The sequence below is a fragment of the Struthio camelus genome, chromosome 2 (genome assembly GCF_040807025.1).
Source record: "Struthio camelus isolate bStrCam1 chromosome 2, bStrCam1.hap1, whole genome shotgun sequence".
Lineage (NCBI taxonomy): Eukaryota > Metazoa > Chordata > Aves > Struthioniformes > Struthionidae > Struthio > Struthio camelus.
The window spans coordinates 104,121,141-104,147,686 of NC_090943.1; the positions used below are offsets into that span (position 1 = coordinate 104,121,141).

General features: G+C 40.9%; 1 protein-coding gene and 1 long non-coding RNA gene across 26 annotated transcripts in view; one reads left to right on the forward strand and one right to left on the reverse strand.

Annotated features, from left to right (window-relative positions):
- The window catches only part of LOC104146108 (uncharacterized), a 192,230-nt gene extending 173,339 nt beyond the window's left edge, over positions 1 to 18,891 (reverse strand). For all 4 annotated transcript variants that reach the window (XR_011139091.1, XR_694552.2, XR_011139090.1 and 1 more), the window contains exons 1-2: positions 18,754 to 18,891; positions 15,302 to 15,505 (exon numbers count right to left, since the gene is read on the reverse strand). This is a non-coding gene — a long non-coding RNA (uncharacterized lncRNA). The remainder of the gene's footprint in view (positions 1 to 15,301; positions 15,506 to 18,753) is intronic.
- The window catches only part of ECI2 (enoyl-CoA delta isomerase 2), a 36,954-nt gene continuing 28,920 nt past the window's right edge, over positions 18,513 to 26,546 (forward strand). For 4 of the 22 annotated variants that reach the window (XM_068931945.1, XM_068931960.1, XM_068931952.1 and 1 more), the window contains exon 1: positions 19,495 to 19,703. Coding sequence is in view for 3 of the 22 variants with exons in the window: in XM_009678023.2 (XP_009676318.2) it covers positions 18,744 to 18,892 (149 nt within the window). In the remaining 19 variants the exon portion in view is untranslated. Of the gene's footprint in view, positions 18,893 to 19,342; positions 19,704 to 20,407; positions 20,564 to 21,304; positions 21,392 to 26,546 lie in introns of those variants that run through there. The other 18 variants (XM_068931947.1, XM_068931946.1, XM_068931961.1 and 15 more) reach the window with 13 other exon arrangements.

A 26,546-nucleotide genomic window follows, 5' to 3' on the forward strand; every position in this document is an offset into this window, starting at 1 on the left:
TTTCAACTCTAGCTTTTACTTTCCTAACATCATCCCTGCATGCCTGGGTAACTCTTATATTCTTCCGTTGGAGCCTGTCCCTACTTCTGCCTCTTATATATGTCCTTTCACCACTGGGGCTCAGTCACGAGGTCCCTGTTAAGCCAAGCCAGTCTTCTGGTATGTGTACTCATTTTTCTGAGTACTGGCATGGACCACTCTTTCCTCGTTAAGAAAGTAATCTCTTTTGAGTGTGTCAGCTCTCTTGAGCTCCTTTGCCCTTCAGAGCTGCCTCCTACAGGATCCCATCTACCAGTTCCCTGAATAATCCAATCTGCTCTCTTGCAGTTCAGAGTCTGTTCCCTGTTCCTTGCCTTCCTCACTCCTTTCAAGGAACTTGAGCTCCACTTTTTCATGGTCATTACAGACAAGGCTGCTACTGACATCATCAACAGACTACACTGTCTCAGAATAGAGTTTTCTAAGGGCGGAGGTACTCAGCTGTACACCTCACAGAGCAGAGAGCGCTGCTGTAAGGCTGAAGTCCCAGGGCTCAAACACTTACAGTGGAAGGCTCATCGTATAAGAGAAAACACATTTATTTTATTTTCTATCTTAAAAAAAACTAAGAAATAGAAAAGGCTGCACTGCATGCATGCATGTACTTCATTCTTTAGGAGAATTTATATCAGGTTTTATGAGATACACTTATCAATCCAGATATGTCAAATAAATACATTTATTCTTTATAGAGTAGGGCAGCGAGGGATCTTGAAACAGCGCTCTCAACTTTCTTTTAAATGCCCAGCAATGAGAACTGTACCAGTCTCCTACGAATTCAGAGGCAGCTGTTTATTTCTTTATGCTTCACTGTCTTTCTCCACCCTCTTGTCTCTTAAATCGTAAGCTTTGTGGCAGAAAAGTCTTTTGTTCATTGTTTCTTTTGGACAGTACAGAGCACAATGGGGAATTAAGTTCCTAAGCTTTACCATAATACTAAGCAACATATGCTCATCCATTTTTTATTTTTATACCAATATACATGACATTTTAGACTCCTTTTACCCAACACAGCCAAAATCCAGACAGTGCTCCATACGCATCTTCCCAAAGATAATGGATGCGGCTACAATGAGCAGCATATTGCTCCAAAATACTTTTACTTTTATGTTATCGTAACAGGAAACCAGACTTGCCTCCCCACTTTCACTCCATCTTCAAATATGTGTAATATAAACATTACCCAACATGTAATCTACAGATATAATCAGCTTTCTGAAGATAGACAGAGAAATAAAGAGGTGATCAAGTTATGGACTGCTACTGTGAGAGGGAGCAAAACTATTTTCATCAAAATGTTGGTCCACAAGTTTTTATCCAAAAACATTATAAAGTCAATCCAGGAAAACTATGACATTGTTCTTTGTGGGGTAGGAAGAGGGTTCTTACTAACTGCCACAAAAGAATTGGCATATTTGTAACTAAGTTTTTATACTAAGTTTTTATATTATGCACTTATGCCCAGAAAAAAGGCTTAATTTTTATGTCTAAAAGCTTTGGATCAGGACACTGTTTTGTTGTCAACCTTTCAATGATAAAAAGTCACGCAGAATCAGCTTCACCTTGAAATGAAACTAGACAGCCCCAAACAAGCATAGGTGCACGTTTCATGGAGAGTGAAGAATTCAGAAAAAGAGTCTGTCTCTAAAGGCTTCATTTTCTCATTCTATCTGTCTTCCTTTGCATGGCTCCGTACATTGCCCCTTCTACAATCCACTGATAAGCTGAGTTCCTTTCAAAGCTTAATCAATACTACCTAAAATGCCATCACTTGTTGGCACGGAACAACAAATTATGCTGTCTTGCCTCTGGAGATGATGTTACTCAGGTCAACACAGAGGTAGTCCAGAGAGGTAGTCTCTCCTTTCAGCCATGCGAATAAATCCCCTAGCAATTTTAAGCAACTGCAAAGCAAAAATCAACCTTTCTTTGAGCCTGGCTTATATGCTATCTTGTATTTTGTGTGTATTGTTCTTCTTGAGCGACTCTTACATGCTCTGAAACCTGGGTTTATGCCACATGGTTCTGTTAACATTTCAGCTTTTTAGGCTGTAAACCATTTGTATTAAAACCCAAATATGTTTTGTAATAAACTCCTGAAGCAAATTCACTGCATTCATTTTACATCATGCAATACTATCAAAGACTGAAGAACTAAGGAACCAGCATTAGGTTTGATGAGTAACTGTAAAGCTCTTCCAGCCTGCCTGCGCAACACATTTGAGGTCTGTCTCTCAGGCTTCCTCTTACTATTTAATAATTTGATTCCTAGTCTGCTAGATTTTCTAAGATGCTCATAATGACTACTTTACTTTTAGACACGAGCTCCTTTTACTTACTGCATCTGAAAAACTTAAAGAGCTAGATAATGAGCCCACTTTTAAGTGATCCTGCAAACAGTAAAGGATTCTTGTGCATCTTTTTACAAGGTTGACTTTTCTTCTTTGTTTTACATTGAGAATAGAACCATTCCCCTAGCTCTACTAGCTTGTAGTATTCTACATATAACTGAGGACTCACAAGGGGAAAGACTAATGAAGTGACTCCCTGAAGTATCCTACTTCTCTCCATCAGTATTGGCCACACCAGAACACTGTGTGACAGCAAGACCATGCTGCCTCTTCCCAGTCATCATCTAGTCCCTCAGAGGGATAAATCCAGTGAATCATCAGTGGAGTCAAGTCTCTTCATATGGATTAACAGAGTCTTTTAGTATATGGGGTATTTGCCTTTCCACATAAGCAGCTTTTCCAAGAGGGTCACTCAAAATCAACACTGAGTGCTGCAATCTCAGTGTTGTTCCTGTACCTACTGCAGGATGACAGCACTGATTTCCATGATACTGGTAAGTAATTTATGTTGCTCCCAATAATTCTGAATACATTTTTGAAGGGTACGTCCCAAAGGTATGGAAGTAAGTTATGAAGGAGGACCTAGTGCATGCCCTTCTAAATGAGAACACATTACATAAAATTCACACAACTTCAGAAGAGCCAAGTGTCCACCTCGTGTTACTTCAAAGCATTAATTCATGGAATTCTCTCCCCTCAGAGCTCTCCAAAGTATCAATCATATTGTAAATCCACGTGTCACCAAAATACCTGAGCTAGACTGAAATACAACGAAGTCAGTATCACTGGAAAGGCTGCACTCTGTCTCAGTGAAAAAGTGTTTGGATATTATCGTGCCAAAAGAGCAAGGCAGCAGTAATTCCAACTAGGAAGACACTTCTCAGAAGTGATAAATGAATTTCAAGTGAAACAACAATACAGAGGCAGACTCTATCTCCTATCAGACGAGAAACAAACGCTTGAAGGGACAAGAGAGTCATGAAGGATAATAACACTGCTTATACCGCCCATTTGAAGCTGGCACTTCAACCTGTCAGCAGTACTTGTGATGATATTTACCAAGAAAAAATTTAATACCATTTTTCAGAGTTACTGCTTTTCAAAAAATCATATATTTATTGAAGCATCCTTTGCTTACCCATGAGATGGCAGTAAGAAAAGATTAACAGCATTCTGGATGTTTTTCCTCAGTATAATGCCATCATATACTCATGAGTAGGGGCATCTAATAAAGGGAACTGGATGCTACTACTCTGACTCCTGACCCCTTGGTCAGGGAATCATGGCACAGAGAGCCAGACAAGCTGAACTATCCATGATACTTGTTGATCTACTCTGCCCGTACAAGGCCTTTGTCAGCTAGCCATCCAGTTGCCTGTATGCATATTGAAATAGAGGATTTTTGTGTAGATCATATTTCAAAACCCTTTTGATAGTATTCCCATAGATCAGGCGGCAAATAAGATTTCTCAGACTTGTGGGGTGGCAGGGGGAAATAAAAGAAACAAGTTTTATACAAGAGCTAGGTATCACAGAACTGCTGAGCACCAAAGTACTTGCATACAGACATTTGATAAACATCATGCAGTTGAATTATTCATCTGAATTCATGCAGATGACTAGGGCCTGGGATTCAAGAACATGTTGAGTTCTGCTCAAAATACTCAAGAACAACTGGACAGATCCAGCAAGCGGTGATCAGGTAGATGTCAGCCCGTGAAACTAATCTTGCCATATGTTCCTTACGAGCAGAGAAAAGATAGCTTCCAGAAAAACTGCCTTGAAAAAAGAAATGTGTTGGTCATATACCTAGTCACATGTTTACATGTTTTTGGATCTCATCTGAAAGAAAAGGATGCAGAGGTCTCAGGAAAAGCCATCTCAAGACAAAGGCTTATCTGGATCTGTGCTAACTGTTGCTCTAACATCCAGTTCTTTGTTCTGAGAAGAGAACCCTGCCACAATAGGTTCAATTTCAATAGATCATGATTTGGGGGGGGGAGGAGGGGGGGGCGGGGAGGAAAGGCAACTTTAGGAAAATGAGTAGCATAGAATGCAAGTCCTGCTAAAATGAACCCCAGGCCAGGGCAGTATTTTTGCTAGCAGAAGTCTGAGCCAAAGAATGAACAGTGCTAATAGTGATTTGCAAAGTTTGTGGAAAATGCCTGGTTATTAGCAATGCAAAAAGGTGCAAAATACTGGAATTGATGCTGTGATCAACACATATTGGGGCACAGCAATAAATTTTGCTGACAGATACAACACAGACTAACAAAAATGTTTCCTGAACACACCTGCAGATCACAATATGACAAAGGAATACATTATTGCATAGCTTCATCAATAAATTGCATTTTATCAAATATTTGACCAAAGAACAGGAGAAAAGATATTGCAAGTTATAAGCATGACAAAGTTATCTATAATAGGTGTTAATTCCTCTGCTTCAAGCTAGCCAAAGACCACTGCGAGGAAACCTAACTCCTCAAATTATCTGTAGAGGAGAGAGGTACTCCGGTTATTTTCTCTCAATAGGTAAAAATAAATCAGTAATTTCTGAAATCACAGATATCCCTGTACTGCACCCAGAGTTCAGCAATGAAATCTTCCATATTGTGCCAAAAGGGAGGGGTGGGGAGGATACCAAACCAAAGCGTTAATAAGAGAGTATGCTCCCTTGTGATTGATGTATGCAAAGCAGTGACTGGCCTTTGCAGGATGCCGTTTACAACATGCATCAACAACGTAAGGGAAATATAAACACCACAGTTTTTCCAAAGGGGTGAATTTATCAGTAGACCTCTTCAGAGCTTGAGTAAGTCTGGAGTTTTCCCAGCTCTGTTTCAGAATTTGCAGGAATTCACATGCCACCTATATGTTCCTAAAACTGCAGCAACTGCTACCAGTGAAAGCTATTAGTAATTCTGCTCCAAAAAGCTACTGTTTTAGTTCAGACAGCGCCTGCTGTGAAAAAGCTACCTACTCCAGCTTACACTCTATGCAAAAATGATTTTGGAGATTTCTGCAGCCTTGACCTACTGTTATCAGTTTCAAACAACCAACTGACGGCTTGCTCCGTATGACCTAGAATACAGAGCTGGCTAAGCTACAAACTTATATTGTTCATAAGAACAGCGAAGTAAAGGGTGCTAAAGATCATTTTGATGAGGATAGGTGGGAGGAGAACAAGTAGGCTGTCTCAAGTTTACATTTAATTAACTGCTGTAATTAATACATTGACTACATTTAATTAATACTGTAATTAACTTACAGTACATCTAGCAGCTTTTCTTCAAGGAGAAAGATACTGTGTTTATTTCTGAAACGATGAGTATATGTTATATTTCTTAGATTGCATTAAGAATCTCTTTTTAATCACTAAATAAGTAAGACTGAGCATTACAATTTGTGTTTACCAGTAGGTTGGAGGGTCATGTCATTAAGAATCAATGCTTCTATGTCATAGTTTACCAAAGGTGACCAGACCCTGAACACAGGCTGACCTTTTCAGAAAGCATCATTGGTATTTACGCTTCAGATGTTACCAATCGCTAATGTTTTTGATCCTACCTCATTTACTCATTGAGGCTGCACCCAGTCCAATATTTTCCATACAATCACCTTTCTGTTCTTTGCAGATTGATATCTGGAAGCTATCCTACTAGATGAAAAGAAGGCAAGTACAATATTCTTACTTCTCCATACTTTAAGATACTTTAAGAATTTGACCGATTATGAATCATTTGATTAGCTTTTCTATATTGTATTTTGTTATCTGTACTGCTCCAGTAAAAGGGATAGACATCGTCCCTTTCCTCATTTTGCAATGGTTTACCACCAGGAGGAGCTATCAGGTGCCTTGTAACAAGACAGAAAACTCCCAGATAATTTCTCTTTGAATAAACACCTAGCAAATATTTGTTCCAGGCTCAGTCACTACCGGAAATAAGTATTTTAGCCAACTGCTTACATTAACATTTATAATCAGGTACTTAGCATGGCTGAAAATCAAAGCATACATTAGACTCCTGACTCATAAAGTTATCCCATGCAATTTCTACTGTTTTAAAAAACACTTTCAAAGTTACCAATGACAAGAGATACTTATTATTCCTGGCTTTGACTTCTTCCCCTTATGCAGGAGGAGGGGATTCAGCTATTAGCACTGGCATTCACACATAGTTACCTGTGTGTGTGTGTGTATGCAGAGGTCCCTTCTGTATGAGAGCTTTTTCTCAAGCAGGCAAGTTTGGGACAAACCGAAGCCTATACTAAACTGGCTGAGTTGTCTCTAGAGAGGTAGGGAAAATGGATTAGCATACATTACATTCTAATGTCTTTTAAAAGCTTAGCGTAGGCATTATTTTTAAATCCTAGAGGAGAAATTAGTCAAGAATTCTGTCTGAAGCTTGTGGAGTTTTATGTTATTTTCTCTTCTCTTTTACAGAAGCTTTACTATTTAGTTACATAGATGTAAAGCACCAATAGCATACTGTGAACACCTTATTCAAAGCAACAGTCATAACCAATATTTTACAAGCCAATCATACTTTGAAGTCTTCTAACTTTTTTCCTAACTCAGATGAATGACACATTTCCTGATGAAATCAAGAAAAGGATGAGAAACTTACCACAAATATTTCACCAAGGAACAGGAAATAAGAATATAAATGAATTAATATCATTACATCCTTCTCTTTATCATCCTATTTTCTGTCTTTCAGCATCTAGTCTTCTCTATCCTGAATCACATACTTCATTGGTTTGTTGAAATTTCCTCCATCTCAACCTTCTCTTTCCCCAAGAGTATCAGTAGTAGAAATTAGGCCATTCTTCACATATATCCATCCTTTTGGTTCTCTGCTGTGATCATCAGCAGGCATGACAACTAGTGCTACTGACTGTTACGATTCGGACACCTATTTGCTAAGAATTAGAAGCAAGCTGCATCTAATTTCATCATATGCCTCGCTAGCACTGCATTTTACTCTGCAAAATAAATCTGTATTTCCAGACTTGACATGTTGTTCAAATGCATTATCCTAGGACACTGGGTCAATAATGAAGTTTGCTTCTAACTGTAGGAACTTTACAATTTTGCCTTCAGTGATATAATATATGGGATAATTTGGAGCACTGAGATGTTTTACTAATAGCATTCACCATTTACGCCTAGGGGCTCTAGGCCCTCATATGAATTGGGGCTCCACATAAAAATGCTGCTGTCATGAATATAACTCCATATACCACGTACTCTTAAAATAAACTAACATCCCATTGTCCTTGTGTATTGCCAAAACAAATTCAAACTCTACAACAGATATACTTAGGGCCTCCAAAGATAAATCAACTTAAATCTTCTGAGAGGAATATTACACCTCTGCCCCTTACAACAAAAGCACATTTTAGAGCTGGACAATGAAAGGATATCCACTGTACATTGGAGAGAGAATGCCATGATACTTTCCTAAACAAAGCATTACCATGGTGTCAGAGAGAGCAAAATTCTATTGACTTATTACAGCAGCGCCTTTTCAGGCTTAGCTTGCCCCTTTAAGAATGAGGCAATGGCTTACAGTTCACTGTGTTTACAGCACTGGTGGGATGCACAGAGTGAGTGCATATGTGCATGAAGTAGGCATTGTACTTTTCAGCAAACTTAACTCAGTTTATGAGAAAGACATACTTATTGGAACAAAACTAGTGACATTAGGACTTGACTGGATCTCAAGATGTAATTTAATCCAACATTTTGCCATTTTTAAAGCTGATCTCCCAAACAGTTGCCGACCACCTTCTGTTACCCAACAAGCCACAATGTAGCCCAGAGACCACTGACAGAGATACTGACTTATTCCACTCCCAGCTACGCCACATCCATTTCATGTAGCTTGGGTTTCCCGCTTGAGCAGAAGCAGTCTTGCCTTTCATTTCACCTATAACTCAAGCCATTGACAAGAGATGCTCACGTTCTTTCAGTGAGAAGCACAGTGCCCCAGGATTGCCCCAGTCCATTCTATAACCAACCAAGAGCCCAAGTTCTCACCTCATATATGCGCAATCCCTCTTGATTTCATTAGTGGCGCACTCAGGCAATGGAAAAGAAGGTAGCAACACGGAGTGCTAAATCATTGCCAAATGGACAAATAGGGTTAAAAGCCTCTGTTTCCACTACAACTACTTCATGATTTAAAGGTTTTCTCCACCATCTTAGCAGGCAAAGATCTGCATCCAAAACAAATGTTTCTAAAACATAATTGAGGAAAGGCCTTTACATAAACATTCCCCTCTAAGAAAAGCATCATACATCACACAGTTGGCAGCAAGCTCGTGCTGGCCTGGAGCCTGCAAGGTCATCTAAACCCACTGCTGTGGGAGGAAGCGAATTAGCAAGAGCCAGTCTCCAAATCACACTGGGTCCTAGCTGAATGTTCTGCCCCACTCACCTTCAACCCACTGTGCACCGATAATATCATTGTCATATTCCACCTGTGAATTACTGCTGAAATTCCTCCTTCCCCTAGGTTGCTGAGACACCTATCTTCTAGCTCTTAGCTATGAGAAGATTTTGATACATGGCTGTAGTCATGGGAAGACCAACTACCCCTATGCTAGAAGGTGATTCTGATACTGTTGGATAAACATATAAAAATGTAGATCTTAATATAAACAATGTCAATGAGAGAACATGACTGCAAAACAGCACTTAGATAAATCTGTACCAAGGCTGCTAGGCTGCCAGCACACGTGTATTTTATGTTGTTCAGCTGAACTGTCCCACTGAGATCAGCAAGAATAGAAAGCATATTAGAGTTCCATACTTTACAGAATTGATGGCTTAGGAAAATTAACCAGCTGGAGCTTTTGAGCACAGCTATAACCAAAGGGAAAAATTGGTGTCTCCCAATGAAAAAGGCTTAACTAAGATCTACTGAGGGTTGTTTGTTTTTTTTTTTTTCAAATGAACATCAAAATCCTTCCCTGGAAGAAAGGCAAGTATTAGCTGTCCTCTTTTGAGTGTATATCACAGGCCAAGACTGAACCAGCTATTACTGCCTCACAACTTGTTGCCATGGCCTCCAGCCAGCCCAGCTGTGGCTAATTTAATTTGTCACAGGTGCAGCAGTAACCACCCAGCAAGAGCCAGGGCTGCAGCCACGGGCATCCTGCAGAAACTAGCCACCTACTGCAGGCAGGGAGCTTTAGAATGTCAAGGCCAGGAGGACTGCTCAAAACACATCTGCAGCTCCCTAAAGAAATGAAGTTGCCCAGTTCTCTTTTCCGTCTGGCCTATGCTAACTTTGTTGCCATTAAAATCAATACAAGAGGGCAGCCTATACCTGACTGAAGTGCTGAGGAAAGAGCAGAACTACACTAGAACAATACTTAAATAAATTCAACACAATTTGTAGGAGCTGTGCGCTTGAACCCAAGTCTCTCAAGGCCTAGCTGCATGCTTTCACCTTTAGGCAATATGTAAAAGATGGGAAATACCTACTTTTCCTTCTCCATCTCTTTCCCTCTTATTTCCTCCAACGTCTGGAGAAACAAAGTTAGGTACGTACCCTTAGAAGAACCTTATGGACCCTGTTCGGAGGGTAGTCCTGTCTGGAGCACTGTGTGAGCTCTAAAGAGGAAGGGAACTGAAGGCATTCCCCTAAACTTCATATTTCATATGAGTGAGCTTTAGGTGGCTCCCCAAACAGTGGATGGATTTTCATGTCGTCTTTCTGAGGCTCTTTTCTCTTGCACAAGTACATGGAAAATTAGAAGTTGGGCAAAACTAGGAGACACCTCAATCCTTTTTTAGATCTAGATCTCTGACATAAAATTAAAGCAAGTTATATCCACTTTTGGAATGCTGATCCTATCAGCAACTGCATAGACTCCTATGCCAACGTGACTTTGATTATAGATGCTTCTACCCTGAGAATGCTTTAGAGGATCAGGGCCTGGAATGTATTTTGTTTTTTTTCCTTCTGGTTAAAAAATGGTGATAGTTCATGCATATCCACCACCACCTCCTCAGAGCCATTGTTTTACCAACCTTTCCTAATAACTTCACTGGCACGTCTCAGAATCAATCCAATTCCCAACGTTAAACAAATTGAAGCCACAAAACTTGAGAAAATATAAGCATTTTAATACTCTTTTTTGTGGTGACGCTTACAAAACCTGACAAATATGAAGCAGCTGATAGGCTGCGACCACTGCCTCCTATTTTGACCAGTGTGGTCACTGCTGTGTTCACTCATGCATATGTCTGTTGCCTCTTGATTTACAGTCTTATATTACACTGTAAACCTCGCTCTTTGTGATGTAGACTGTCTTCTTGCTTTGTGTCTGTTCAAAAGCTATCAGGCCTATGGCTAGTACTACCACAAGACAAGTGTTAAACAACAAAGAAACAAAACTTAGGCTTGACAACCCTCTGCAGAACAGGTAAATGCTACACATGGTCCCCTTGAGAAACTCAGAGCTGTTCTGTGCAAAATGCAGACTAAAGCGTATTAACTGTACAGGACGATTTACGTGTGGCCTTGTCACATCGAATAGTGCCCCGTATCAATTCCATTGTAAATAACAGAAGAAAAACATGGCAATGAAACCCAATGCACTGCCAGAAAGGAAATACCAAAAAATCAGGAACCCTATATTAAATCTGAAATGAAAAGACCCATTTCGGCTGTGGCATAAATATACAATACTATGATGTGATTTAAGTTTGTGACTGCTGATACGGAAACTTGTCTTCTGAATCAAGTAAAAAAATTGGCTGAATTCCAATAAGTTGCACTGCTGTGAGTGAATGCAAGAGATTATGACAAAAATTCTTTCTGAAAAAAATTCAAAATAATTCACAGGTTTTTCACAGACATTATCTGTAGTTATTTTGGTGGTCTGGTTTAACCCAAAAGCAGGAGAGATGCCATACAGGAGGATGAATGATAGATGATATTCTGGTCTGGACAAAAACAGAGAGAGTCCTTTAAGAGTTGTAGAGATGCAATACAGCAAACAACAAATAAATCATAGGAATATAGTAGGAAACCTGTTTATTGAAGTGACATTATTTTATAGCTTATAGTGGGAAAAAAAATTAAAATAAACTCTCTGTCTGAATGTATTATTCTAGCCTTATGGCAGGAAAAGTGAGAAACTGTGGGAAAGCATCATAACAGGTCCAGATGAGCAATTGCCTCTCCAGTTCCGGGGGAGAATAGGGGATAGAGATATAGACTAAAGGTCAAAGCAGCACAGAGGCTTTGCTAGACTCCAAACGAACAGCTTGAAAGAACACCAACAGTTAAACTTTTTTAGGAGACAATGTAATTATGTATGACCTACTAAAAGACAAAAGCTAATACAGAAAGAGATTGAAAGGGGTCTGCTCTCCCCGAAATGAGGAGCAGGAGGAGGAGGTTGTTATCTTAAAGACATCCAAGTGGGAAATTCTGAGGTGAATTTTGCCTTTACTGGAAGAGAATTGCCCCAGATGAAGAGGATATCTAACAGATCACAAATCCTCCCTTAGCAAGAGGATATATTAAGTACACGCTGAAATATTTTGGGAACATGCAGACAAAAAACATATTGAATTGCTAGCAATATAACTGAGGCCATCCTGAAAATCTTCTACCCTTGATGAGTAAACCAGTCCTGCACAACAGGCAGCCTGCAAAGCAAATTACGCACTGAGGCTGCCAAGAGGCAGTACATCCTACAGTCTGGGTGCTCATTTGGCCAAACAAACTGGAACTGGTGAAGTGTTGGAGTTGCAGGAGGTGCAGTCCAACACTGGTAAATCCAAGTCTTAAACGGTTTAACTCCTCTGAGTTTATGCTCTCCTTAACTCAGCAGCTCGCCAGGAGTCATGATATAACAGCTAACTTTGTCACAAATAATGTCACATTAATCATATCAGTTAGAGATCTACTCCAGGTAGACTGTGATCACACGTATGGGAAGTGAGATATACTAACCTAGTGAATGAACTAAGTTTTACCAGACGTAAGGATACAGTTCAAAGAGAAACGTTTCAGCAGCAGAGCCATCTTAAACAGTCACTGTCTTCCAAGCTGTGCAAGCTCCACTACTTTTGTAGTTACAGCAAACCAATTTGGGAATTTGGTCTAGCTGATGGATTTTCTTAGGGGGGTTATTTTTTAACTGGATCAGTTATCTGATCTGATTCACTGCATGCCCACACAAATCCTAGTGTCAGCACAGCACAAACAGCTATGCAATGATGGACACAAACGAGCAGAGGTAGAGATTGCTGTCACTGAGATATATCAAGGCCCGAGAGAATCCCACATATGAGAAATGTTCACTGGGACAACTGCTTGATGAGGTTGAAGCTCATGCTGCAGACTCTCTTGTTTACAGGGAGCATTAATAGTTTCACTTCTTTCTGTCAGCCAAAAAAACTTGTAGGGACTTAATATCTTTCCTTCCCCTACGTCTCTTTCAACTTCAGTTGTAACTGCTTAAGAGATGGAACATGTAACCATGGGTTTAAAACTCCCTTTCTAAAGGGACAAGCTAACATTTATGCTTACTTTAAGACACTTTCTGTGATATGAGAGTAAAATGTTTTATCAATATAAACAGACCAAGACAGAAAGCAAACTAAATCTCTTAGAGACTATGCTTTAATACGTCAGTGTCATAAGCTGATGTAACTCAGCACTGCTGCTGAAGAAGCAATCCTACTCCTTTCAGACTCCTGTGCGTCTCCCTCCCTTGCACTGATATAAGTGTGCGTTCTGTTATGTAATGAAACAAATCAAGGACTTGATCTGGGTTTTAACTAACCTGTATTTATTTACTTACTTGGTTCCGCCTGGTTAATTTTAACTCGATCAGTTCCCTGAACGGGTTCAATGCTTGGCCATGAACGCATCAGCAGAAGGCATGGGAGTGGACGGGAGGAAAACAGACAGACTGCTTCTTTCAGTGGCAATGTTTACTTACACCGGCTTAAAGTTTAAACTATAAAATGATGGCCCAAAATACTTTTTTGAAAAAGTGGAAGAAGCACAAAAAGTTCGAGTAGCAGTTCTTTGATAAAACGATTTGACAAGCTCACAGCCAACACCTGCATCATTTAATGATTCAGGAAACTATAAGGAACTCCAGCCTAGGAAGATTTAAATAAGACTCCTGTAACCACATCTCCTGATTGAACTTCTGCCAATGATGTTTCTTTCCCAGGTGTTCTTAGTGTGAAACACTGATGCAACACAACATAACACTTTAGATGCATTCAAAAATACTTTGTCATTTCCTGCATTTCACAGATTTTTTTTTAAGTGTGTATCTTAACTTTCCTGGAAAAGAGGATATGGCAGATAACCTTTCACAAATAACTGTAGTACTTCAGAAAAGCAGGCCAAGTACATACAAACGTCATAGATTGTTAATAGGAGCTGCAGGTCCATAAAACATTTAAAAACATATAGATCTTTTAAAAGCTAAATGTATAGATTTACTGGTTACCAGATGAACCTCTATAAAATCCCTTTGTGGTTGTTTTATATGGTATTTTCTCACAAAAAACCCATCATTTCTAACTGCACTTTTGTTTCTATTCTGATTAAATATCTCAAGGATAATATTCCTATACAGTCTAATAGTTTATTTAATACATTAGACTGCCTGCTGAGGAAGGTGTAGCAATTTCTGAACACCAACATACTAGTTACACAGAGAAGTCTGAAAATAGGATTACCAGATAGTTTATTTAAAGATGCAACAGCGATTTTTAAGAGCAGCTAAGTACTGATGATAAGAAGTAGAACAGTTAGTATGACTACAAAGCAGAGCCTTCTCCTGTGTCTGAATGCTGGAAGCCAGTGGTGAATGATCGAAGTAAACAGGAACCTGCCCATGTTCTAGTTAATGGAAATGTTGCTGATCTTACACAACACAGAAATCTCCTGTAGTTGTATTCGTAGGGAATTAGAAGGATATTTGGGGTTATCAGTGGATGCAAGGAAGCTTCCAGCTGAACTATTAAACCGTACATGTACTGCAAAGTGTGAAAAGACAAAGATAGCTCAAGGCATGTACCAGTTGGTCAGTGGAGGTGATTAATGAGAATTGTGAACTAAGAACCTGGTATTTTAGATCTGCACTGAGGAGAATGCTACAAAGAGAAGATTCCTCCACAAACACTGATTGCCTGAGAATAAACCAGAAATCCAGGCAAGAAAAGTGGAGTAGGGCACTGTACGATTTAGTCATCTGCTAATTCAGATCTTGTGTTTATAATTCTCTGTCAATAAAAATCTCTGCTTAAATAAATGGGTTGAAGTCTAATTTCTCCTTCGGAGCTGGGAACTGAGTATACCTTTCATTTTGTGATAGGAAGGTGGCTCACATCTTGCAAAACCAGGCTTACAATGATGGCAGTGATTTTTTTTTGGCTAACTTTGCTAACACGCTGCAGTTTTCTACACTATAGCAGCAAAACTGTGAAAATCCCTCTCCCACATTTCTAAATTAGCTTGTCATCATCAATGCAAAAAGCATGATAATATCACCATACAAGTAAGTCATGCAGGATTTATTGGACTGGTTTTCAATGGGGAGGTGAACAAATCAACAGGATAACATTCTGTTAAATATGTATTAAAGTTCCCTGTAGTGATAATGCAAATCTATTTGCCATGGAAATCAATTTCTGAATAATAAAGTACTCAACACATCTGCTTCCTGGATAAACAATTTCTGTCCAAGAGAGAACAGCTGCCTTATCATGGTAAAGGACGATGAGCATTCAACTCCTCAATCCTGAGTTCAGTTCAGTGACATTACAGAAAGTATATTTCAGAAAATCTGTGGGAAAAAACGGCAAGCACCCAATATAAAGATGACAGAACTGACTGCAAAGATGCAGAACTTACCATTACAGCAAATAAGATGCTTGTGCTGGTCAGATTGCAGGGTCTGTTCTGCAATCTTGAAGAAAACAGCGATGCCGCTGATGATACAGTGATCACCTCGATGTATCAGAATCAGCTCCCATGATGTCAGCAACGTTCCTCCCATCAGCCATGAAGTTACATGAAACACTTTTTGCTCAGGCTTGTATCAGCATGCCAAAGAATCTGCAATTATTTTGAAACATACAGGACATAGGTATAGGTTAGAGCAGCCAGACCACTCCACTCCTTCTGCAACCGTAACATCAGGATCTAGTGCTCTGAAAGTTTACTGAATGATTTTGCCTTGTATTCAAGAAAGCGCATCATAATAAGGGCATGGTAGTTTCTCTAGCATACATATAGCTTGTATATTATGATAAGACATATGTGGCAATTTTCACTCATGCACTTATATAGGACAACAGTCACATTTAAGCCACATTTAAATCCATGCTGTGAGGTATGTGACTTCTCTCTCCCCAAATCCCACTTCCACAATAATAAGAATACATTGCGAACACAAAACAGTTAAAAGCATGCTAAGAAAATAAGTAATATCATATGTGTAAGGAAAAGGTAGCAACACTAAGAGAATATGAAGATATTTATGTAACGTTATTTACAAATTTTTTTTTTTAATTTTACCTCACCTGAGCAGACAGATGAAATTAAGCAGCTAAGTAGTAGTAAAAAGGAAGATGAGAGAAGAAAAAAAAAAAGAGACGAAACAAGGAATGAGAATAACTAGAGATGTAGGTTTCTAGAGAAAGAAACAAACAGTAAGTTATACTTTTGCAGGCAAAACGTATAGACTGTGATACGCATCTTACAGAACTACTGGGAAGAAGTCACTGGGGTTACTGTTTCTCTCTGCCTCACTCTGATGAGCACTGAATAGTGCTGATGCCCTTTTTTCATTCCTACAGCACACAATCCATCTTTGACTGAACCCAAAGATGACATTTTGCTATCTTGAGGTTAGACTGGGAAACGGTCTTTCATTCCTGGAAATTCCAGTGGGATTGTTTTTAAAAAGCAAGCCTATTTAGACCTACATACATTCAATAGAATGCATTTAAGAAAAAAAATACAAGATATTTAAACTCTTTAAGTGAATGGTACTGGGTGAGAAAGAACCTTCCAAATAAAGCACAGCTGCTGTGTTTTGTGTAAAGCTGCATAAAGTCACTAGAAAACATATTGCAAGAGACAATTTTGCCTTGGAATTGAAATGGATGAGTTGATCAAATAAGGTCTCTTTCATTACTGTTAGTTATCTTTGACTAGGCAAATACATCAAGGGCTTTTATATTTTTAAAAGGGTAGAAGCATTTAGAAGCAAAGAGAATTAGGAAAAATGAAAATTTGCTTTTTTTCTCATGTAGGTTCTAGACAGTAGAACAACATGTGAAGCTGTACCATTTCAAATTAAACGAAAGAATGTAAGGAACTTATACAGGCATAAAAATAGGGCTAGGAAAACCCTTCAGTCTTACCATTAACAACAAAATGCTAGAGAGGGCATTGTCTTTAGGGACTTGTTTGTCAAACAGTAAATCTGAAGCAACTTACCAAATGAGTTCTCTAGGGAGTCCTCTCTAGCTTCATTACATTAGTGCTAACAATACGGCCGCAGTAAACTTCGAATTGGTGTTCATTATGTTACACTTCTGACATGATTTTTCTGGCCTTTGCAAACTATGCAAGACCAGAACAATGTGTGTTCAGTTGAAAAAAAAAAAAAAAAGCATTACTATTTGACAAGACAAATGCTGGTATTTTAGAGACAAATTTTCCTCTTTCGCATTCACCAAAAGCCTCATTCCTACATTCCAGAACAAAATTTAGCCCACGGTTTTGTTTCATGCATTCAAAAATGTGTTTCAGCCTAGCAAGGCACATACTTCAAGCCAGGAGTTTTGTGTGAATAAGGGCTAAGTAAGGATATAGACCAATGACACCATTTACTACAACACCTTCTAGTGAGTACTCTTGAAGTATTTTACAAATGTGAATTAATTTCACCTCACTGTCCTGTGCAGCAGACAGGGAAAGTCAGCTATGTGTGATTTGACGTGGGGCACACCATACGCCCATGGCAGTATGAGGGGGGAAAAAAAGTGATCTCCCGTTTTCTTGTCCTGTTTGTTAACATCCTAGATAAATGATCTAATGGTTATATACACTTTTGGGAAACTAGAATCAAACATTCAAGAAAAGAAAACCCTAGGGTTCATTAATGGCTTTGAAACATTTCTCCTTGAGGGAGAACTCAAAGTCTTTTCATTTACTTTTTAGGAAAAAAAAAAAGGTAAGACAAAAGATGATTTTACTGGACGGGTTTTGAAAGCAGATTGACAGAGTTGAATCTCCACATTGTGAAGATTTTGCAGGACCTGACAAAACACAGAAACATCTTCCACAGAGCAGATATACTGGTACAGGAAAGTTAAATACACCATCAGGAGCTGAAGCTGAAAGAACAAAAGCTTAGCATTTAATATTAATGTCTTTCCTCTTTAAGTTATTTGGGGCTGCCACTATCATTTAGTCCACTTTTATGCAACATCAATCATACTGAGGCATTGATGGCGGACTGAGCTTGTAAGCATCACTGTAATACAAGGAATTAGACAGATACAAGGTTGTTAAGCAATCTGCTCGATGATTCTTCTGGAAGAACAACATAAATGTTTTTAAGATATACCTAGGTGAGTATGCAAAGTAAAAATGAATTCAAGTCATGGCCTTGTTAAATAATGCGATCTATGTTATCTATGTTAAATAATGCGATCTATTTTTGACAGATTCGAGTCCATGACTTTTGTCCATCATGGAATTCTGTTTTTTACATTCATAATTGTTTAGTAAATCATTCCTAAGTTTTTTGCATCTCCTCCAGTGTTAGAAATAAGACAGCTGACAGGATGCATGCCAGTTACCACAGCGCTACACTTTAATCTTTTACCACATGAATTTTTCATGGGGGCCTGTTTCAATCTTTCTCAAAAGTACATTTTCTACACTCACCATTGGTACAGCCGCAGAGTCTTACAAAACAGCTCTGCAGAGCTGGAAACGCGTAAGTAAAAACTATGGTGCTGTGCTAGCATCATAGCTATGGTGCTGTGCTAGCTTGGGGGACTGACAGGAAGGGGAAGGATGTTCCCTAATTGCAGAAGTCACCTTTAGCCACACTCAGCTACCAAGACGCAGGGAAGAGCAGCTCGCGCTCGGTCACTCATCTCACGTGAAGCGGCGGAGGCCAGGGAAGGCTTTCCTTCTCTTAAAATTATTTCACTGTGAGCACATGGCTTAAAGGTGGAAAGTGATTTGAACACTGCTGCTGCTATTCATTTAGACGCGTTACTGCAAGAGAGGAAAGCGTATTAGAACACAGACAACTTACAAAACACATCTAATGATATTACCGATTTCAGCGGTGTCTTGCTCAGGCAGAGGCAGCAGCAAGTGCATTATACATTGGCCCACGGTACGCAGACACCTCAGGGAAGTGACAGTCGGCCCCGGAGCTCTGCGGAGCACCAGTCTCTTTCAACGCCCGTTAAGGTGAGCCAGGTGTCTTGTTTGTTTGTTTGTTTGTTTGTTTTTGTCCCGACGGCAGAGCGAATTTGCTGTCTGCACCCGCCAGCACCGACGGCCCGGCCGCGGCCCTGCCTCACCGCCGCCGGCCTCCAGCCAGGCCGCGCGCGGCCGCGGCCGTTTAACGGCTCTCTGGCGGGAGGGCGGGTGGCTGGGGGAGGCAGGCGAGGGCCAGCCACGCTCGTCCCCCGCAATGCTTGGTGCTACACGACGGAGGGGAGGGGGGGCGGGAACTGTTTCCTTCCAGGTCTAGGAGCTTCTTTCCTTTCCGCCCCGGACATCCGCGTCGTGCGGAGGCTCCGCCGGTGGCGAGAACCGCGGGGGCGAAGAGGGGCGCGGCTGATCGCGCCCGGCCGCCATGAAGCGAGGCAGAGGCTAACGGGCGCCCCCAAGGGCAGCGCCGCCCGCCGCGCAGGCAGGCAAGCAGGCAGGCGGCGGGCGGGCCAGCGCCGCGGCTGCGGCCGGGCGGGGCGGGGTTAGCCGGCGCCGCCCGCCCAGCCGCGGTGGCGCGGTTGTGATGGCGACAGCGGCCCTGACCTTCGCCCGGAGCCTGTGCGCCCGGCGGCTCTGCGACATAAGGTGAGACCCGAGGCCGGGCGCCGCCTTGGCCTGCCCTGCCCTGCCCTGCTCCCACAGGGGACCCGCTTCGACAGCGCCAGGCGGGAGCCTCTGCCTCGCCCCGAGAGGTGCTTTCGGCCCGCGGTGCGCGGCTGGTGACAGGCCCTCGGCAGCATCCCCACGGGGCGGCCCGCCTTGCCCCGGCTCCGGGCCCTGCCGGGTCAGCAGGGCCGGGGAGGAGGAAGGGGAGGAGGCCGGGGGCAGTGGGGAGGTGCCGGGGGGGCTGCGGCCCGGGTGCGAGCTGCGGCTGCTGGTGCCTGAGAGCAGCCTGGTGCGGCCATGCCGCTGTGGGCGACGGCCGCCCCGTGGGTAACGCTCCTGCGTGCCTGTCAAATCAGTGCCCGCTTCTTGCCTGCAACACCAGCCAGCCAGCCCCTTGTGCTTCCCAAAACACCTGTTGGTGGTGGTGTGGGGTTTTTTTCGTTTTTTTCCCCATCTACTCATTCTGTATAACCCTGCTCTGCTGGCTAAGTTGATTTTATTTGCTGAGAAGTCAGTCTGAAGTGTAAACATTTCTGCTGAACATGAAGGTATCCAGAGACTTGAAAGATGTTGCTGTACAAACCATCTATCAGTTTCTGTTTCCTTTTTTTTGTATTCCCAAAGGTAAAAGGAAGCGACTTCTCAGGACACAGCTGTGCATGTTTTCTGTGCAGTGATGAGGTTATTTACCAGTGATAAAGCAGAAAAAGGAGACATCTCACAGACTTCTTAAACTGGAAATGAATGCGTTAATGCTTGTCTCTATTTGTGTGCTTTAGCTTGAAAGCAGGGATAATCTATCTGAGGTGATAACTTTCTTGTTATGATTTGGAGATGCATTAATATTCCTAGGACTTGCAGATATATAAATCTCTTATTCAGATAGGAGCTAAACTTCCCTGTAAAGAGCCTGCGATTGCAAGAACCTGCCTCGGTGAAAGAAGCTTGTGACAGCCTTGAGCAAGACTAGCAAGTCTTGTTTTCATCTGAGACGAAAACTCTGCCAGTCAATACTAAAAATCAAATGTGCTCGTGTTGGTAAAGAGAATTTGTTTTATAAAAACAAATGGCATATGTTATAATCCAAAAGTGTTTTTTAAAATCCTGGTAAAAACATTAGATGGTACTAAGTAAGAATTGCAAAGTCAGCATGCTTTTATAAATTGTAAGACTTTCACGAGAGCTATAGTGTATTTCAGAATTTTCTAAGCTGAGTAACTCACTGGGTTAAACGCTTGTGTTCTTGAAAAGGCAATTTTAACACCATGACAAGAAGCAATTAAGAAAGCTGCTTTCCTCCAAAATACGGTTTATGTAGGCCTATAGACCAATCCTACCCCATTATTAGTGCCAAAATTTCTAGACTCATTTACAAGTGTTGCTTCTGTAATGAACAGTACATTAAGAAATAGGTACAGACAGAGGCTGCCGTGAACATATCTTGACCGACATTCCTGTAGAAATCTTGTAGAAAGTTCTCTTTGTCTTATTTTGGATATCAAAGCTAACTGGGAAGTTTGAAAGTAGGTTTGAAGTTTGCACCACTTATGTGCCTGACAGTAGATCCAGTAGTTACTGGGATGCTTCATCCTTAGACATGCTTACAACGTGAAAGTCTCCCTTAAATATTCGCGTACAAATCTAGCTATGGTAGCTGTAGATGCCCGCTTTTCAAAAACAAAACGCTGTTTAACACCAAAGTACAGTACTGTTGCAGTTGTGGGAGCTTGTTATCTGGCAGCTTGTCAGAAGATGTGAACTTTGGCTGTTTGTCACCTTTGACATAATCCGTTAGAGTTACAACACATCTTTGCTGGTAGTGCAAAAGGAGTGTCATGCTTATAGAGCACGACAGCTGCAGAAGTGGTAAGAAATCCAGACTCACCTTCTTTGGATCTTGTAGGAAGATTTGAGAGTTGATTAAACTAGAACTGCATGTACCTATGCATTGCTTACATTCGGTTGTGATAATGTGTTCTCTGTAACACTGAATCATCAGAGCACTCCTATGTCCTTCCTAACAATATTAATAATAATTTTATTCATTTATTTATTTTTTAGAACAAATTATCTCTCGGTGTTTATCCTCAGATCTGTCATGAAGCTCTCAGAGATGAGGCAACTTACCCTTTGAATTCCTTGGAATAGGAGATATTGGAGCTGGAATTTCTGAGGGAGGAAGTTCACTGTTTCAGTGGTTGTTTCTCCTTTGCTCATTTCTTATATGCTTTTCTTGTAAACTGCTTTGCTTTCCTAAGTATCTGTCTGCATATCAAAATATAGAAGTTAACTTTTGCCTCCGTTTAACTTTTTGAGGGTAGGAACAACACCTATCCTCACCCCTGGACACATACCTGGGTATTTTTGATCCAGATTTCTAATGTACAAATGCTAGGCTCAAACACAAAAGCAACAACACATGTACTTATTCCACCGAGAAAATTTGAATCAACTTAGGAAATACTTCATAAAAAGCATACGTCATGTTTCGCTGTATGTCTGGTGTTCTGTTAGAGCAGGGGTCTTTTTCATTTCCGCTTTATCCTTTCAGAAGTTGCTTCTTGTCAAGTTTGGTGCTGTCTCTTAGGTATGTTAGTTTAAAAAAAAAAAGCGTCAAGTGCCAATTATTGAGCAGCTGTGTTTTGCCAGACTTCTACTTTCAGAACAGAAGGGAGCGAAGGCTCTGAGAAATTGCCGAGTCTCTAGTGCAGGCAGTGTCAGTGAGCAATGCATGTGTAAACCACATGCAATATTTGCTTTAGTGAAGCTGAGAAAATAGTCATGACTCTTACCACAACTCAAGAAGAATTCTTTTATTCTTTTAGTTATTAATGTTTAAGGCGCAAATACCTTCAAACCAGAACAGGATTATGTAATTATATAATAAAGTTTTCTACAACTGTAAATAATTGTATAAAATATTCAGTACTATTTCCTAACAAATATAATATCGCAGTGCCAGAGAGGTTATGGAACCTCCAGGCTCAGGGGTGTTTAGAGCTCAGCGGAACGAGACCCTGAGCAACCTCATCTAATGTCAAAGCTGCCCTTGCTTTGAGCAGGGGAATGGAGTAGGTGACCTCCTGAGGTCCTTTCCCGTCTACATTAACCTATGATTCTGTGTCAGTTTCTGGGCTGAGAGGCTGAGTTGCATCTTCACCAACAGCAGAGCATTTTTATGAGAGGCAGCCAATAAAATTTTGATGAGGGGGTTGGTGTAAGTGTATGTGCTTTATATAGCCAGGTTGAAGGAGCAAGAGGAGGTCAAATTAAAAAAACCTGCTTTTGGATTTCCACTTCAGATTCTTCAAATATTGTAAACTGCAGTTAATAAAATGCTTAGGCACTCCAAAAGAGGTCTTAAACAGATGAGGGTGCATAAATCCAAATTTGTGATCTAGATGCCGGTATTAAACTGCTGTATACGCATGGAGGAGCCCAAACTCAAAGTACCTCCCATGATTGTTTGGAAGCTTAGTGAGTTGTCTCTTCAAAAGCCTGTATTTGCCCCAGTTCTGAGTGGTCTGATCCATCTCTCCTGCCAAGCCCGGGTATGGAAGCTAGGTACTCTGCCTGTGACACTTTTTTTCCCTCTCTCAGCCGCATGAAAAGGAGCATAATTCTGTGCCTTCTTAGATAAAGATTCTGTCTTAGACTGCAGGTATCTTAAAATGGCAATTCACAAATCACAGACCGTGCCCAGAATATAGGTGCCTAATTCTGGGTATGGAATCAACTTTGACCTGACATCATAAAATCAAGAGCATGCAGCTGCTTAACGTGTGGGTGCTGAAGTCCTTTTCTGATTTATTTCCTTATAAATATCTAAGTATTTTAATTAGGAATCAGTGCATCTTGACCAGGAGACTTTGGTGATTTATGCAATTTGACCATTGATTTGTAATATTGTTCTCCAAAAGCTTTGTGAGAAATTATTTGAAGTAGGTACATTTTAAGAAACTGGGAAAAACAAAGAGAATGCAAATTGTGAGATCAGCATGACTTCTGCTTTCATTTTAGAAGAGAACTCTCTAGGCAAGCTTTCTACAGATAAACAATATTAACTTACTGTCACTAAGTTAAAATGAGAAGGAGGGAAGGTGGCTCTCAATCGGAAAGCACATAGAAGACTGGACTACTGGACATCATTAGGCTAGTGGAGTTGTACAGAGTCGTGCCGTTTCAAACATATGTCTCTGAAATAACGTCATGTCATTAAACATAATGGATTAATGTTTTAGTATGTAATTAGATATATTGCACCATTTATCTGTGTTATATCTGGGCTGAAATACCAGAAAGGTAGGCTTTATTTTCTGTATCAGCAGCATACTGGCAGATTTATATCAAAAACACTGGCAGCCTTGCTGCCCACTGAACTTAGGAAGGTGGGGGGGGGGGTTATTTGTTTTTTTTTACGTCTAAACTAGAAAAAAAAGCATATCCTTGGAGCACTGGGAGAGGAAGTTTCTTACAATCTTAAGGGCAGAATGCAAGTGTTGGTCTTGCATTTTTTTTTTATACGCAAGACATTCGTAATTCTTTGAAATTTGGAGTTGTAAGTTCTACTGGCTCTTCTCCCAAGTGCCCACTTGTCTTCCTCCATTGTTACACATAATTATTCCACGTCTGAATTTGTCTAGGGAGGGCAGAAACTAATGCAGATGCACATCTAGAGTAGTCTTACTGAGTATGTGCTCATTCCACCATCTTCAGATTCTATTTGCTCCAGGTGGGAGGCTGCACTACTCTACTGCTGTGCCTCTAGCTGTACTCTGCCTTAGCAAATCAGGCCAGACCAGTAGGAGCAGAACATTTGTGGGTGGTAACCCTGCTTCACGCTATCCTTGTTTTGAGGTTTTACTTCAGACTAGTTGTAGCCTGATTAGTCTGATCCCAAGACCGAATGCCTGTTAGCAGCTGGAGCACATCTTCTAATTTGGTTTCATCCAGAAGGAAACTAACTCACGAGTGCTGAGACAGTTCTGCAACACAAAGCAGGAGAATGGAATCAGGAACAACTTAAGAGATTCACTTCGAAAGCACTCTCCCGATCCAAACTAAGACAGTAGCATACACATAGCACACCCTAACTTTCTAGTTTGTTTCTTGGTATGGTTCCCTTAGCAACTTCAAAGAAGATCAGATCCTATTGAATACTAGTCTTTCTAGGAGCTACTCTTAATGTTTCCCAGCAGCACTGAAGAGCCTTTTTCAAAGATGCCATTGCAAAAAGTAATGGTATTTGAACAAAGTGGATTGAAAAATAGTTAACTTTCTCTTAAGCTATTGATTTGTCCCTGCTTAAGGAGCCTTGCTAATCTTTGTCCAGGCCCAGAACACTTCCTGCTTACAATAAATGGGTCTTTACTACAGTTTCTGTTCTTCAGCTTGGAGGTAGCATTCTTAAGGTTTGGAATTCCCTTTGATCTTGGCTCTTGAACAGTGTCACAAATCTCTAATTCCCTTCCCGGCATCATCTCCTGACAAGACATCGGCATGTTTAAAGCCCACCTGCACAGCTGGAAGCTCAAGTGCTATCACATCATAGTACGATATACATCTGTCCTCATTGACTCTCTGCAGGCTATTTCCACTTCTGAGGGGTGGGAAATAACTGAACTTGTTTACTGAGTTGCTCAGCCTCGATTTGATAGCCCAATTCCAGTTCTTGATCATGATGTCCACTGCCCTCTGATAGATACATTTATGGCAAAGCAGATCATTACAACCCGGAAAAGCTATGCTTTCACCTGTGGCATAAGTGGCATCTCTTCCTTTTCCCATCTCTGACTGCACACCTTATAGCTCTTTCCTGTCCTCTCTCCCATCCTGTTAACTAAGCCATTCAGATGCAAGGTCCTAGAATAATCAGGTACAGCTGACTCCTCATTAGATTGGTGATCGCAAATCTATTTTACCACAGATAAAATGAACTACTTAAGCTTAGACAAAGATAAGTAGAGGAAAAGTCATTTTCCTATTTACATTTTTTCCCCTTCATAAACTCTTTCCTCTTTGGGCTCTTTTAAGAACCCTTTAACCCTATTGCCAAGAGAAGTGACCCCTCAAAGGCAAACCTGCAGAGGGCAATGCTGTAACACCAACCCCTTCCCTTTTGAAGCTCAACCGTTGAATTCCTTTTCCCCTCAATAGAGCATATCAGTTCGTATCTCAAACCTCACTCAGTGTGCATGTTCCCAGTTGTCATAAACCGTGAAGATGATTCCCTTTGCACCATGTAGTCTATGTTTATGTTTGCAGTGTCTTGTAACCTAAAACCTGTGGTGTGTGCTTGAAACCTGTTCTTGGCAGATTCCCCTATCTCTCTGAGAGAGGGTGAGGGCAGTGCTGAAACTCCATTCTGCAAGGCTTCTGCTACCCTCATTGCAGTTTGGTGTGTTGTTCTCACTTGGATGCTTATTCCCAGTGACTCCTAAAGTTGGGTTAAATGGAGAGTGTGCTGCAAAGCTGGATTCAACCCAGGAGTTAACTCTGGAGCTACAACGCTTGGCAAGGGAAGGGCTAAGGGCTTTCCTATCACTAGCCTAACTTCTTTAGGGTTTTGGCTTTACCCTGAAGCTGTCCATATTATGAGGAAACTCTTCCCCTGAGGACGGAGGAAGAACGCATTTTGCTCTTCCTGCTAAGAGAGATGCTCTTCTTGGCTTCTTCATCAAATGGGGTCTCTCTCATTGAAAAGAGGCCTGGTATGCCATGTCATTCTCTGAAAACACTCCTCTGTTACTGTTAATGGTCCATTGATTGCTTTACACTTCTCTGATTCTTTTTTTGTTATTAATATCTGAGGAGGATGGAAACAATTCTCCACTGCTACAGGCTATGCGATTAAGTTTCTTACATTTTTGGGCTAATTGCAAACATCAGCACACTCAGAGGGCAGGTGAGCCGCACCTTGGGGAAAATCTCTCTGAAGCTTTTGTCATCTTGGACAGGACCCATAAATTTGGTGATATCCCTTGTTCCTTGTATCTTTCCTTTGGTTTTGGCCACAGAGGGA